Raw genomic sequence first — 15,300 nt, 5'->3', positions numbered from 1 at the left:
AGGGGCAAGATGAGGCCTCTGGCTCCTCCGCTTCATGAAGGAAGGTCTCCAAAGACAGGGGGATTTAAGGAGCTGCCTCTGGAAGTTGATCCCCTAACTGAAACCATTTTTGAGGGGGAGACCGGGCTCCCCACACCGTAGCTCCTGCCTCCCACACCCTCTCCAATGGGCCTGGACCCAGCCTCCACTCTGTGATTTTTTCCTCCCTCACCTATAGCCACAACCGACCATGTATGTGCACCTGAGGAGGCTGAGCAGCACCAGAAGGCTATCACCAGAATCCTCCAGCAACATGAAGAGGACAAGAAGAAATGGGCGCAGCAGGTGAGTCCCAACCCCTTTCTTTTCCTCCTGCTCCACTAACCTCATAAAATTCCAGAGCAAGGCCAACTTTTGCTTTTATCATTGTTGCAAGTATCTCTTACTCCTTTTGCCCAGAAAAGAATCCTGTATCTGTTGAACAAATATTTGTAACTGTGGGCATATAATTTGTTTTATTTATTCTATTCAATAAAAGTGGGGAACCACCAACATAGCAAAGGGCTTTCTGCCTTCAATGGCATCAGGATTAGAAGGCTCCAAAATCTCTGTCCACGAGGCACATCTCTGGAAGCCCGCTCTTAAGCCCTAAAAAGGGTGAAGTCAGTCACATCAGCTATGTCTTGGAGGCTTTGCACCCTCTCTGCACCCTCATGGGAATGTACGCGTCATTTCCGTCACTCAGATCAGCGGGGGGGACTCTGATCACCAGCATCCAAAAGGCTCCAGGGTTGGTGAGTGGATAAGTGAGGCTGCCCTGAACCTACTGAATCTCATTCTGCTCGGGACCCTCTGCCCCCAGGTGGAGAAGGAGAAGGAGCTAGAACTTGGAGAGAAACTGAATGAACAGCGAAAAATCCTAGAGGGAGAACACGCGGAGGCCCTGCAAGGTAAGGAAAAGATGCATTTGGAAGGCTGTGGACCAGACTCCTCAGTTCCACCTGCCGGGCTCACATAGGACTCCCATTTTCCCCTCCGACCCACTCTGGTCCCTAAGCAATTGTCACTTCAGGACTGGAGTCTGCAGGGTCCTAAGACTTGTCCTTTTGGGCTTATAATATTTGACCCCATGCTTTGTTTTTCCTTAGTTGAGAGATGTTTTTCCTTTCCATTTTAAAAAACAATCTGTATTCATTATAGGAAATTTGGAAAACCTAGACATATAGGAGAATATTTAAATACCCATGTTTCCTTCCCACAATGACGACAGTTCTATGCTTCAGTTCAGTTCAGTTCATTTCAGTCGCTCAGTCATGTCCAACTCTTTGCGACCCCATGAATCGCAGCACGCCAGGCCTCCCTGTCCATCCCCAACTCCCAGAGCTCACCCAAACTCGTGTGCATCGAGTCAGTGATGCCATCCAGCTATCTCATCCTCTGTCGTCCCCTTCTCCTGCCCCCAATCCCTCCCAGCATCAGAGTCTTTTCCAATGAGTCAACTCTTCGCATGAGGTGGCCAAAGTACTGGAGTTTCAGCTTCAGCATCAGTCTTTCCAATGAACACCCAGGACTGGTCTCCTTTAGGATGGACTGGTTGGATCTCCTTGCAGTCCAAGGAACTCTCAAGAGTCTTCTCCAGCACCGCAGTTCAAAAGCATCAATTCTTTGGCACTCAGCTTTCTTCACAGTCCAACTCTCACATCCATACATGACTATGGAAAAAACCATGGCCTTGACTAGATGGACCTTTTTTGGCAAAGTAATATCTCTGCTTTTGAATATACTATCTAGGTTGGTCACATCCTTCCTTCCAAGGAGTAAGTGTCATTTAATTTCATGGCTGCAGTCACCATCTGCAGTGATTTTGGAGCCCGAAAAAATAGTCTGACACTGTTTCTACTGTTTCCACTGTTTCCCCATCTATTTCCCATGAAGTGATGGGACCAGATGCCATGATCTTCGTTTTCTGATTGTTGAGCTTTAAGCCAACTTTTTCACTCTCGTCTTTCACTTTCAAGAGGCTTTTTAGTCCCTCTTCACTTTCTGCCATAAGGGTGGTGTCATCTGCATATCTGAGGTTATTGATGTTTCTCCCGGCAATCTTGATTCCAGCCTGTGCTTCCTCCAGCCCAGCGTTTCTCATGATGTATTCTGCATATAAGTTAAATAAGCAGGGTGACAATATACAGCCTTGACGTACTGCTTTTCCTATTTGGAACCAGTCTGTTGTTCCATGTCCAGTTCTAACTGTTGCTTCCTGACCTGCATATAGGTTTCTCAAGAGGCAGGTCAGGTGGTCTGGTATTCCCATCTCTTTCAGAATTTTCCACAGTTTATTGTGATCCACACAGTCAAAGGCTTTGGCATATGCTTAGGTTGATTATTTTTTTCAAATACCTTTCTTTCTTTTATATGTGATAATGCTTATCATAGAAAATTTAGAATGTATGGATTAAAAAAATGATCTTGTAATGGCTGGAGCTCAGGCTCTGCAGCCATGGTCTCAGGGTTTGAATCCCAGCTTCACCACTTATCACCTGTGTAACCTTGAAGAAGTCAGTTAACTCTTATTCACAGGGTCTTTTAGAGAGTCAAACAATTTAATTTACAGATGGATAGATAGATAGACAGAAAGACAAGCAGACAGATGAAAGAATCTAGAACAGTCCCTGATATTTTGCAAGATACTTAGCAAGTATTTATTAGCATTTATTATTTTATTACTGAGAAAATTAAAATTGTGTATAGTTCCACCCAGAACTAGTCACTGTTACCCCTTTGATATAGATCCCTTGTACTTCTTTAGTGTGTATTTACCTAGAATATACATCTATACACACATCTACTTTGGGGGGAGGAGATAAATTGATTTTTCCCTGTGCACTGTATTAACATCTTGTCCTTAAACTCCTGTAGCACAACTTTTAGTAACTACATAGCATTCCAGTGTGTTCCCTTGTTCTTTTAACTAGCTCCTTGGGTTAGGCATTTCAGCAAGTTCAAACTTTTACCATTGTTTATAACATCAATGATACACAGTGAACCCCATTTTGTAAAATCCTTGCCACATTCATGATTTTATCATTAGAAAAACATTCTAGTAGGGTTGGTATGACAAAGTTTATGTACATATATCTTTTATTTTGGTAAAATAGACATAAAATTTACCATTAGTGACATTTTGTCTAGTCACAGTCCCCTGAAACCATCACCACTGTACCCTTCCAGAACTCTCTCACCCTAAAAGCAAACTCCATACCCACTAAGCAGTCACGCCCCAACCCCACACTCACCCTTCCAGCCCCCCAGCAACTACCAATCTGCTCTGAGTCTCATGACTTTGCCCACTCCAGACACTCATGTGAATGGAATCCCACAACCCCCGCAGCTGGCTTCCTTCACCCAGAATAAAGCTCATCCACGCTGCAGTGTGTGTGGGCACTCCATTCCTTTCCCCAACACCATTTAAAAAAGTATTCCCTTCCTTTCTGTGGCATATAATATCCCATTGCCTAGGCACCCCACACTCTCTTTTATCCATTCATCTGCTCATGGATGGGCTGTGAACAAGTGCCTTCAGTACAAGCCCCTGGTTGATCACCTGCTTTCAGTTTCCCTGGCTGCACCCCCAGGAGCAGAACTGCTGGGTCACTTGGTAATTCTGTGCTTAACTTTTTGAGAATCCACCAAACTGTTTTCCATAGTAGCGGTACCGCTTTTCAGCTCCAACAGGAGTGCACGAGAGTCCCAGTTGCACCACATCCTTGCCGATACTTGTCAGTTTCTGTCACTGTTGTTCTTACTATCGCCATCCCAGTGAGTGCGAAGTGGTATCTCCCTGTGGTTTTAACTTGTATTTCCCTAATGACTGATTTTGCTGAGCATCTTTTCATGTGCATGTTGATTATTTGTATAGCTTCTTTGGGGAAGATTATCTAGATTTTTGATGCTGTTGAAATTGACCTCAAAAAAGTGATACCAGTTTTTTTTCATGATCAGTATTTTTATGACTTTCCCCCAGAATTTATCTTTTAAAAACACAGTTAAGATTATTTTATATGTAAAATTTTATACACAGTTATTTTTATTTAACATTGTGTCAAACATATTTGCAAGTAATTCATCTGCTGCTAAAATGTTTGTAAAGTCTAGACCACTGCACACATGGTTTTCCTTATTTCCTGTGAGTCTAGACATAAAGATTTTAACTACTGTTTAAGTAATACTGCACTAAATGTGTTTTGCCTAAAGATGTGCCCATATTTTACATTATATCCTTAGATTTCCAGAAATGGAATAACTAGAACAGAGGTCTGAACAATTTTAAGAATCTTGAAACATATTGCAACATTAGCATAAAATGTTTTGAAATAGAATTGAAGCCTTTGCCCTGGGAATTTGAAGGGTACTAATGTACCCTGTGAAACTGGGCCTGCCAGTTGACCTCAGTTCACTTTCTACAGTATCTCTGAAACTTACCTTGAATATCACTTCAGTATCTATATCTCTAAAGTCCTTCCCTCCTTCTCAAAGCTGTTATGGGAAAACAGCTTTCTTCTCCAAGCAGAACATTGATTTGATACTGGTTTTAGTGTTATAAAGATATTAATAAGACAGTTTTCCTATTGTGAAAACCCAGAGGGGAAGGGACTGCCTGTCTTGAGTTCTTCCCAACAGTCAGAATTCTTTCATAGTTATTTTTTGGTTGCTTGGCACCTGTTAAGGTGCTGCTTAAGGCTTGCCTGTTGGCTCAGTGGTAGAGAATTCACCTGCCAATGCAGGAGACGCGGTTCAATCCCTGGGCTAGGAGGATTCCCCTGGAGAAAGAGATGGCAGCCCACTCTAATCTTCTTGCCTGGGAAATCCCACAGACACAGGAGCCTGGTGGGCTATAGTCCATGGGGTTGCAAAAGAGTCAGACACAACTTAGTGACTAAATGACAAAAACTAAGTGAACATTAAATAAATGATGAGAAATATACCATGGGGGAAGTGTAACTGGGAAAGACTAGTGGTGGTTTATTTTTACACTTGTAGACACTTTATTGTCTTTTATTTTCTATTTTTGTTTTTAATTATTATACATTAAAATGGACTTTCTGATGTAGTTTCATAAACTTTAACACATGTATAGATTCATGCAGCCACCACCATAATCCAATATAAAACAGTCCCATCACCCCCAAAACACTCTCTCAGGCTGCCCATTTGTATTCACATCCTCTCCCACCCTAACCCCTGGGAAACACTGATCTGTTCTCCACACATGGTTTTGTCTTTTTAAGATTATTACAGAAACAAAACAATACAATATAATATTTAACACTGGCTTCTTTCCCTCATCGTGGTACATTTGAGAGTCTTCTAAGTGACTGGGTATATCAGGAGTGCCTCCTATTTCAACGCTGAATTGTGATCCATTGTTCACTCATCCCCTTGTCCAAGCGGGGACAGGTCATTTCCAACTGGAGGTAATTATGAATAGTGCTCTCCTCAACACTTGTGTAAGGTTTCTGTGTGTTCTTAAGTTTCTTGGGTAAATATCTAGGAGTGGGATGGATAGGTCACGTGGTACATGTATATTCAGCTTTGTGAGAATTGACTAAACTGCTTTCCTGAGGGACCATCATTTTACATTCCCATCAGTGATGGGTGAGTTCCACTGTTCCTTTTCACTAACACTTCTCAAGACTTTATTTTTTTGCTGCTTTAATAAATAGGTAGTGATATCTCATGGTGGGTATAATTTGTATCTCAATAATGATTAATCATGTTGAACATCTTTTCTTGGGTTTATTTGCTGTCTGTATAACCTCTTTGGCAGAATGTCGGTTCAAGTCCTATGTATCTAATTAGCTTGTTTTGTTCTTACTGTTGAGTTTTGAGAGATCTTTATGTATTTTGGATACAGGTCCTTTGTATTTACAAATATTTTCTCCTAGTCCATGTGTGTGTGTTTAAGATTTATTTGTTTGTTTTCTCATTTTCTCATTAATGGTTTTCACAAAGCAAAGCTTTTAATTTTAATAAATTCTAGGCCATTTTTTCTTTTATCAATTATGCTGTTGGTGTCATGTCTAAGAACTCATTGCTGAACTCTAGGTAACAAAGATATTCTCTCTTTTCTTCCAAAAATTATATGGCTTTAAGTTTTACATTTAGATCCATGATCCATATAATCATGTGATTTTTCTTTTTTATACTGTTAACATGGTAGATTATATTAATTTGAGCTTTCAATTTTTCAACTTGCATTAATAAAACCTCTCTTGGTCTTTTTACATGTTGCTGGACTTGATTTGCTAATATTTTATTGAAGATTGTTATCTGCGTTTATGGCGATGGCACCCCACTCCAGTATTCTTGCCTGGAAAATCCCATGGATGGAGGAGCCTGGTGGGCTGCAGTCCATGGGGTTGCGAAGACACAACTGAGCGACTTCACTTTGACTTTTCACTTTCATGCATTGGAGAAGGAAATGGCTACCCACTCCGGTGTTCTTGCCTGGAGAATCCCAGGGACGGGGGAGCCTGGTGGGCTGCCGTCTATGGGGTCGCACAGAGTCGGACACGACTGAAGCGACTTAGCAGCAGCAGCAGGTCTATAGTTTTCTTGTACCATCTGTCTGGTTGTAGTATCAGGGCAAAGCTTGCCTAATGGAATGAGCTGGGAAATGTCCCTTCCTCTTCTGTCTCTGAAAGAGATTGTAGAGAGTTGCGCTATATCATTTTAAAATATTCAGTGGAATTTTTCAGAGAAACCTAAAGATCTAAACAGATATTTGACCATGGAGGATACACAGACACCAGATAAACACAAAAAAAGACATGCTTGGCCATTTCTTTTCTAGGCAGTATTTAAGTACAAATTTAACTTCAATGGGCTTCCCTGGTGGGTCAGCTGGTAAAGAATCTGCCTGCAATCCGGGAGACCTGTGTTCTATCCTTGCGTTGATCCCCTGGAGGATGGAAAGGCTATCCACTCCAGTATTCTGGCCTGGAGAATTCCATGGGTTGTATAGTCCATGGAATCACATAGAGTTGGACATGACTGAGCGACTTTCACTTTTCTAACATAAGCCCTTAACGCTAAAAATTCCCCCCTAAGCACTGCATTATCTGCATCCTAGAAACTGATGTTTTATATTTTTTGTTCAGTTCAAAATTTCTTCTAATCTCTCTCAAGACTTCCTCTTTAGCTCACTGACAATTTAGAAGGGTATTTCCTTCTAAGTGTTTGGATATTTTCCAGTTCTCTTTTTGTTACCAGTATCCAGTTTGATTCCTTTGCAGTCAGAGAACATAGTTTATAGTTCATTCCTTTCTTAACTTGTTACAGCTTTTTTATGATTCAAGATGTGGTCTATCTTGTGAATGCTTCATGTGCACTCAGAAAGAATGTGTATTCTGCTGTTGAGTGCTTTATAAATTAACCAGTTAAAACAAGTTGGCAGTATAGTTCAGGTCTATATTCTTACTGATTGTCTGCCTATGTTTTCTATCGAGTATTGAGGAATGTTTAAGTCTTCAACTGTAATTGTGTATTTGTCTGTTTCTCCTTTCAGTTCTGTCGGTTTTTGCTTCATGTAATTTGAAGAATGACTATACTTGTATAGATATTGAAGGTTGTTATGTCTTCCTGGAGAACAGACCCCTTTATCATGATGTAATATACTTCTTCATCCCTGAGAATCTTCCTTATTCTTAAATGTAGCTTTTTCATTCTTTTACTTTTAACCTACCTGTGACATATTTAATGTAGGTATCTTCTATCCATAGAAATTACCATAAATCTGAACAAAAGCCAAAAAAATATTGGAAAAAAATGAACAGAGCCTCAGGTATCCATAAGATAATCCTAAGATGTCTGACATTTGTGTCAAAGACTCAGAAAGGATACAGTACAGAAAAACTATTTGAAGAAGGAATGGTTGGATGCTTCCCAAATTTGGCAAAAAAATAATCCTACAGGTGAAAGATGTGTATTAAACCCCAAAGTAAGCCCAACAAAATCCACACTCAAACATATCTCTTTTTTTTAAAACTAATGACAAAAAAATCTGGGACAGAATGAAAGAAAAATGGTGCATTACATAGAGGAAATATGTTTGAATGAATTGTGGATTTCTCTTTAGAAAGCTTGGAGGCTACAAGGAATAAGAACATTTTAAAACTGCTAAAATAAAAGAACTGTAAATCAAGAATCCTATCTTCAGAAAAAAATGTTCTTCAGGAAAGAAGGTGAAATAGAGACATTCTAGATGAGGAAACACTAAAAGAATTCATCACCAACAGACTCTTTTTTATGTCATCTCTGTTCCTCTGTTGAGCCCACCAAGTGAGTTTTCACTTCATTTTTTGTTGCTGTTGTTCTAAAATTCCCTCCTGGTTTTAATGTTTGGTTACACTTTCTGATTTTTCATTCTTTGGAAGAGTATTAACCTTTATTTCAGAGCTTTCTTATATATACAGTGGCTTCCTTAAGGTCCCTTCATAATTCCAACAGGCTTCCCTTGTAGCTCAGTCAGTAAAGAATCTGCCTGCAATGCAGAAGACCTGGGTTTGGTTCCTGGGTCAGGGAGATCCCCGGGAGAATGAAATCTGTGGCACCTCAGTGTTGGCATCTGCTCAATGTCTTTTCTCAGGAGAGATGAGATTTTCCCACTTTGTATGCTGAATATTTAGACTTGTCACCTGAGGAATTTTGGATCTGTATGCTGAGCAATTTTGTATTGCATTCTGAACATTCTGATTATTTGAATACATCAGATTCTGGGTCTTGTTTAAATTAAATAAATACATTGGTTGAGCAGTGCTTTGAATTCTGATCTTCTTGCCCAGTCTGCCTGCCACCATTTACTGCTCAGAGTCTGAAAATAGTTGTGCCATTCATTCTGTCCTGGTTTTATAGCTAAATTCAGGAGACTGGATCGCATGTGCTTCCTTCATCTTACTTGGAACCAAACCTGTCTTGGTAAATTACCTGTCCCATAATTTATCAAAAAGTTTAAAATTAGTTTTTATAACAATTTATATAGTTTTTATAGAGCTGACCTTATCAGTTTTGATAGCTCTATCACCTTTATGTGACTGAACATTCTTTTTCTTGTGTCACCGCCCCTGCGACACAGGCCCCTTGCATCCCTGGGCTTTCGGCTATATTACACTTTCCTGTCCTCTGTCCTGTTTCCCATCCCACCCAGTGACTGGTCATTTCCCTCTTGTCTTCTTTCAATTGAGACAAGGTTGGAATTTTCCGAAAGGAACTTTGTAGAGGAGGCAGGATGCAAGATCTTCCCAGGATCTCATTTGTTTCCCTTTCCACGAGCTTCTATTAAATATCTATTATAATTCTAGTTCAGCCCCAAGCCCATGAGATAGAAAGATGAATAAAAGCATTCTCAGACTCCTGACCCCTATGGTCCCAAGCGGTCACCTGGGCTCTCTGGCCCTGTGGGGTGAAGTGTGAGGGGTCTGAGCTTACTGCGCCTCCTTTCCCTCCAGTCCTCCAGGCCTCCTATGAGCAGGACAAAGAAGCCCTTACCCACTCCTTCCAGGAGGCCAAGGCGGCCCTGCAGGTGAGAAGGGTTGGGCCGTGTGAGTCTCTGTGATGTGGTGACCCTGCTGTCAGCTCAGGAGATCTTGGTCTAAGATGAGGGTTGGAGTCTTTTTCAGGGATGGTTGGGAGCATCTTGGAGACATCGTGGGCCTGGGGCAATGGTGTGATTAGAGCCGTGGGTGGCTGCGCAGTGAGCCGTGGAAGCATGAAGGAAGGCCTCTGACCCAGATTGACTGGTCAGGGAGGTCACTTTCTAGAGAGGGTGAGGTCTAAGCTGGAATCTGAGGGTGAGTTGGAATTTTTCAGATGAAGAAGGGTAGGGAGAGTGCCTTAGCAGAAAACAAACAAACAAAAAACACGTGTTTAAATGCATGGAGGAAAGGGAAAAAAATACAGAGTACCTGTGGAACTGAAACAAGTCCAGGAGGCCTGGGTATAGAGCATGAGGGGGAAAACAGTGGAGGCCAGAGAGGCAGGGACCAAACGATGGGAGTCTGTGAGCCCTAGTAAGGGGGTACCATATCCTAGAGGCGATGGACAAAGTTTAGGTGGAGGAAAATCCTTGACAGGGGAGCAGTATGGAGGCAGGCATGTACCTGGCAGCTGCAAGAGTGATGTGATGTTGGCTGCAGGAGAAGGCATGTAGAGGGAGCAGTGAGAGAAGAGACAGAGCAAGGACGCTGAGCCCGGCTTGCATGCACTTTGAATGCCAGTCTGCCTTGAATACCCTGACATCGTCCCCAAGGGTATGGAGAGCTGGGGCTGTGCTTAGCCTGCAGTGCTGGTAGAGCAAAGACAGACTGAAGAAGCCAACACTGACCCCTCCCCAAGGGGTGGAGAAGTCCACCTCCAGCCTTGTGAGCCGGGCTTACATCATCTCCTGCCTGCTCCCCCCTCCAGGAGACCATTGACAGACTGACTGCACAGCTGGAGGCCTTCCAGGCCAAGATGAAGAGAGCAGAGGAGTCCATCCTGAGCCGAGACTACAAGAAGCACATCCAGGTAGGTGGCGGTCCCCACAGCCTGTCCTCCTTCAGTCTCCAGAGAGGTCCAGGTCTGGGCAACAGGAAAAGCCAGTCCCTCTTCAAGGTTGGGGCTAGAACGGATGCTCTTACCTTAATGAGGGTCTGGAAGAAACAGTGTCCCCGTGTCCCTGAGGGGGAACGTAAAGATCAGAGAGAGGCATGTGGGTGGTCAAGTGCTCACGCTCTGGACTCAGAGTGAAGTGCCAAGAGCAGACCTACCACTTAGCAGAAGCAGCTTAACCTCGTGAACCACGGTTTCCTTGTCTGTGATGGTGCGAGCGCAGCAGGCACTGTTGGAATAGAGTAAGATACAGCACGTTAAGCACTTGCCACAGGCCAAGATGGGGAGGGGACTTGTCAACCACAGTTGGGGGCAGAAGGGGGAGGAGGGAGGTAGCCCACTCTCCCCACTCCCCTGGCCCTCCCCATGCGGGCTGGTCTAAGGTCACCCTGTGTTCCTGTCTAGGAGCATGGGAGCCTCAGCCAGTTCTGGGAGCAGGAGCTGGAGAGCTTACACTTTGTCATCGAGATGAAGAATGAGCGAATCCATGAGCTGGACAAGCAGCTGATCCTCATGGAGACAGTGGTCCGTGGCTGGCAGTGGCTGGAATGGAGGAATGGGGAAGGGGGCTGGGGGAGGCAGCCTTGTGCTTCCACTTTCTGGGCGTTTCCTCAGTCATGTGTGCAGGGGGTAGGTACTGATTATACTCTGAGGAAGGCCTAGCCTAGTCCACACCAGCTTTGACCTCCTGCCCATGCTGGCCCTTGAGTCACTGGGGCTGGTCTGGGCCCAGCAGTGGCTCCTTCTCATCCTGGTCTTGTACTTTTTGACCATTAGTGTTGCTATCACTTGGGTGACACCAGGGCAAGTAGCCTGGCTAACCAGGAGGGGCTGGCAGATGTCACAGGTCTGGCAAGGGTTGAGGAAGGAGTCAACACTGGGAAAAAAAAATCAGACAGATACGGGAAATCAGAGTCAGCAAGGACGGGCCTGGGCAGTGGTGGGCATTAGGGACACCATGACTTTGTCTCCAGAAGGAAGGCCTTGGGGGACTTAGGATTGAATCCAAATAGATTATGTTACATTGTCCTGGAAGAAGTTCCCTGGCCTCTTGTGTGCCACACAACCTAAAGTTAGACCATTTCAGTGGACCCTTATCCACTTTGTTCAACCATTTTTTGTGGAATAGCATAACAGATACACTTACATTTATATACATTATTTAATTATGTCTTTTGGAGAACCAAACTATTTTTTTTCTCTTGGGAACTGATGGAGATTTTAGATGGTAGTGGCTGTCTTCTTTTTTTAATACTCATCTGACGAAGTGAAAAGTTGGCAGTCCTGTGTTCATGCCTTAGTTGCATTGTTCCAAGTAATCTTAGTGCCTCATGAAATGTAACATTTGGTCTAAAGTGAATCAGTGTTTTTGGTGGCCACGGATAAGAGGGAGGTGATGGCACACGTTGTGCCGGAGGCTTTCTGAGCTCACTGATTTGTTACAGAAAGAAAAAAATCTGCTGTTGGAGGAGAAGATCACCACCCTGCAGCAGGAGAACGAGGACCTCCACGCCAGAGGCCGCAACCAGATGGTTGTGTCAAGGTAGTTGCTCCCACACCCTGCTCCTCCCATCCCCACCGCTTATTTTTTGTGAATCTCCAGTTGGGAGAGTCTCCAGGAGGCCCAAGCCTGTCTGGGGGAGGATCCTGGTTCCTCTTTGCTTGGGGGTCAGGAATCCCAAGGGACCAGCTCTGCCCGGAAACAGAAGTAGCAGGACTGATTAATATCTGTTTGTCCCCATCCCAGCTGAGTGGGCTCCATGGGAAAGCCCAGTTCAGGAAGAAGGAACAGGAAGCTTAGGGTTCAAGAGGCCAAAAGAATGACTGCATCAGTGGTAAGGGGTCAGTCAGTCACAGCTGAGATCATGTGTCAGATGTAATTTGTTGATAACATATTATCTCATCTAATCCTAATCATTATAATGACTCTAAGAGCCGGTCCTGTTAGCATTCCCATTTTGCAGATTTTCCCAGAGTGAATACCTGGGAAGAATTATGCTTCTTAGTAGTGGAGCAGATCTGAACCCAAAGCTGAGGGCCACCTTGGTCAGCAGCTGGAGTTGCCTTTTCAAGTGGGGCCACTGGGCAGGCTTCCTGGAGGAATAGGCTGGTCTTCGCAGTTGCTGGAGGCCCCAAGAGGTGGTCCCCTCAGGCAGTGCTGGCTCTGTGTCCACAGGCAGCTCTCGGAGGACCTGCTTCTTGCCCGTGAGGCCCTGGAGAAGGAGTCACAATCACGGCGGCAGCTCCAGCAGGAGAAGGAGGAGCTGCTGTACCGGGTCCTCGGGGCTGACGCCGCCCCTGCCTTCCCGCTGGCCTCTGTCACCCCCACTGAGGTCTCCTTCCTGGCCACATAGGGCCTGCGCCTCCAGGACGCCTGCGGTCACAGCTTCCTCTCCAGGACCTGGTAGAGAAGGCAGCAGGGGCCTCTTGTCCTTTTCCCAGGAGGGGATCAGGACGGGAGTGAGACTGGGAGCCAGGGTGTGTGCCCAGCAGGCCCTGGGGGCTTGGGCCACACAGAATCACCTGGGCCCCGAGCAGCGCGCTCCCTCGAGCAGGTGCAGGGGACAAGCGACAGGAACCCTTTTGTTCTCCGCTCCCCCGACCCTTCTCTCTGTTCAGGTCAGGGAGCACTGAGGCTTTCCCCAGGGGCAACCATGCCACACTGGGCATCCAACCAAGAGGGAACACGCCCCTGGTCCTAACTGGTCAGCTTTGCTGCCGGGTCCTCAGTGACCTAACTTGCCCCAGCCACCTCACCCCGCCTGACCTTTCCTCAGCCTCTAAACCAGTTAGGAAAATTGAACAGACCACCCTTGAGTCACTCACTGTTCCATTCTAGACTTGTCTGAAGGTCAGAATAGGGGCTGGAGGTCAGCAAGGGAGGAAGGGGACTGCACGCTGTGAATTAAAGTGGGGAGGCACTGGAGTCCCTTGCCCACTGGGCACACCATCGGCCCCAGGCCCAGAGTCTGGTCCATCCAAGGGCTAAGGCCAGAGCTACTCCTCCTGGACCAGGCAGGGCTCACTTGCCACCCTCCTGCTCCCGCAGCCTCAGCACCGTCAGGACTCGGGTGCCCTCTAGTGGATCTACGTACCCTCAACAGCCAGAGCTGGAACCTCATCCCCGTGCAGATGAGGAAACCGAGGCGGGGAGAGGGACCCAGAGCCAGGACTGGGGCTCATCTGTCATCTGAGCGTACCTCGTCTTCCTCCCTGAAGTCTAGGAGGCCGTGTATGAGACGTGGTCTTTCTCCCTGCTCTGTTTGCCCCACCCTGTCCAGTCTCTCAGTCCTGCTCTCTACTCAGTCCTTTCTAGCACCCCGACCCCAGGCCTGTAGATCCTGGCCCTCAGCCTCCCCATCAGTGCAGAGGGGTGGCTGCAGTAACTAACCTCGGCAGGCCTGTCCAGGCCTGACCATCTGTGGATTCAAGATTCTTCTCAGGAAGCACTGGGTCATCTGGAGACAGTAACAATCCCGTCTCTGTATGAGCATTTTGATTAAATGCCTGCACATGCACCTCACTCCCCATCTGTGAAAGATCCTCAAAGCAGCTTCTGTCCAAGCTTTAGCAGAGAGCACACTGAGATCACAGGATCCAGTGGGCCTTGCCTGAGGTCCCCCAGCTCCCGGGGGCTAGCATGTAGGAAAGGTCAAGTCATGGGAACAGAGGTTTCCTCCATCAACCCAGACCGCTTTCTTCATTCCCCTCGATCTGGGCTTCATGCTTTTCTCCTTCTAGGTATTCAGATGTGACTCTGCTTCTCCAAACCTGTGCAAACACATTATCCAGGGGCCTTGGGGGCAGCTCTGGATGTGAATGGTCACAACCAAGAAAAGAAGGGGTGGCCAAGTAATTTGGGAAACTCTAAGTTCACTCAAGTTACACAGCTCTGCTATTGGCTCAGACGGCAAAGAATCGACCCACAATGCAGGAGACCTGGGTTCAGTCCTTGGGCTGGGAAGATCCCCTGGAGGAGGGCATGGCAACCCACCCCAGTATTCTTGCCTGGAGAATCCCATAGAGAGGAGCCTGGCAGGCTAGAGTCCATGGGGTCGCAAAGAGTCAGACGTGACTGAGCAACTAACCACATAGGTTCACTCAAGTTACACAGCTCAGCAAACTGCAGGACTTTTCAGAGCCTTTAATATGCTAACGTGCATTGCAAACTCACAAAGAAGGAGCCAAGAATCCAGCGTCTCTTAAACATCTTTAACCAAGTTTCTACCCCAACCTGAGCACTTCAGGCTGCAGAATGCAAATTAGAAAACATTGTTCTAATTGAAAAGTACCGGGCAGGGCTGGAGAAGGGGCAGGTTGAGGGAGGTGGGGTTTCCCTCGTGTAGCCCGTGGTGGCTGTGAAGAGGTGAACTGTGGTCATACTTTCACCCTGGGGCAGGCAAGCTATGGAAAATAAAAAGAACACATGATACTGCATTCATCTGGCCTCGCTTTCCTGGGAGAGAAAGGAAGTGGGTCTTTACACAAGGCCTCTGCTGGGGGCAGGGTTCCTTGCGGAGTAAGTCCTGGGAGCTGAGGGACTCACCAGCAGTTCTGGACTTCTCAGGAACTGGCATGGGCCCTGGCCTTACCCAGGGTTGGTGTGGCGGCTGAGGCTGGAGTAAAGGCTGGCTCAAATGCTGCCTGTCAGAATAGGCGAAGGCTTGGAGTGAGGTC

At 45.7% G+C, this 15,300-nt stretch overlaps 1 protein-coding gene across 1 annotated transcript in view; it reads left to right on the top strand.

Annotated features, from left to right (window-relative positions):
- Positions 1–15,054, top strand: part of CCDC69 (coiled-coil domain containing 69) — a 36,350-nt gene extending 21,296 nt beyond the window's left edge. Inside the window, exons 3-9 of the mRNA XM_052642926.1 lie at positions 218–324; positions 842–929; positions 9,483–9,556; positions 10,438–10,539; positions 11,029–11,148; positions 12,069–12,166; positions 12,800–15,054. Of these exons, the coding sequence (XP_052498886.1) occupies positions 218–324; positions 842–929; positions 9,483–9,556; positions 10,438–10,539; positions 11,029–11,148; positions 12,069–12,166; positions 12,800–12,977 (767 nt within the window). The 3' untranslated portion in view covers positions 12,978–15,054. The remainder of the gene's footprint in view (positions 1–217; positions 325–841; positions 930–9,482; positions 9,557–10,437; positions 10,540–11,028; positions 11,149–12,068; positions 12,167–12,799) is intronic.
- Positions 15,055–15,300: the final 246 nt, after the last annotated feature.

This window comes from Budorcas taxicolor, chromosome 7 (genome assembly GCF_023091745.1).
Source record: "Budorcas taxicolor isolate Tak-1 chromosome 7, Takin1.1, whole genome shotgun sequence".
NCBI classification, from domain to species: domain Eukaryota; kingdom Metazoa; phylum Chordata; class Mammalia; order Artiodactyla; family Bovidae; genus Budorcas; species Budorcas taxicolor.
The sequence above is the reverse complement of the archived record's forward strand: the minus strand, read 5'-3'. Positions and strand labels throughout refer to the sequence as shown.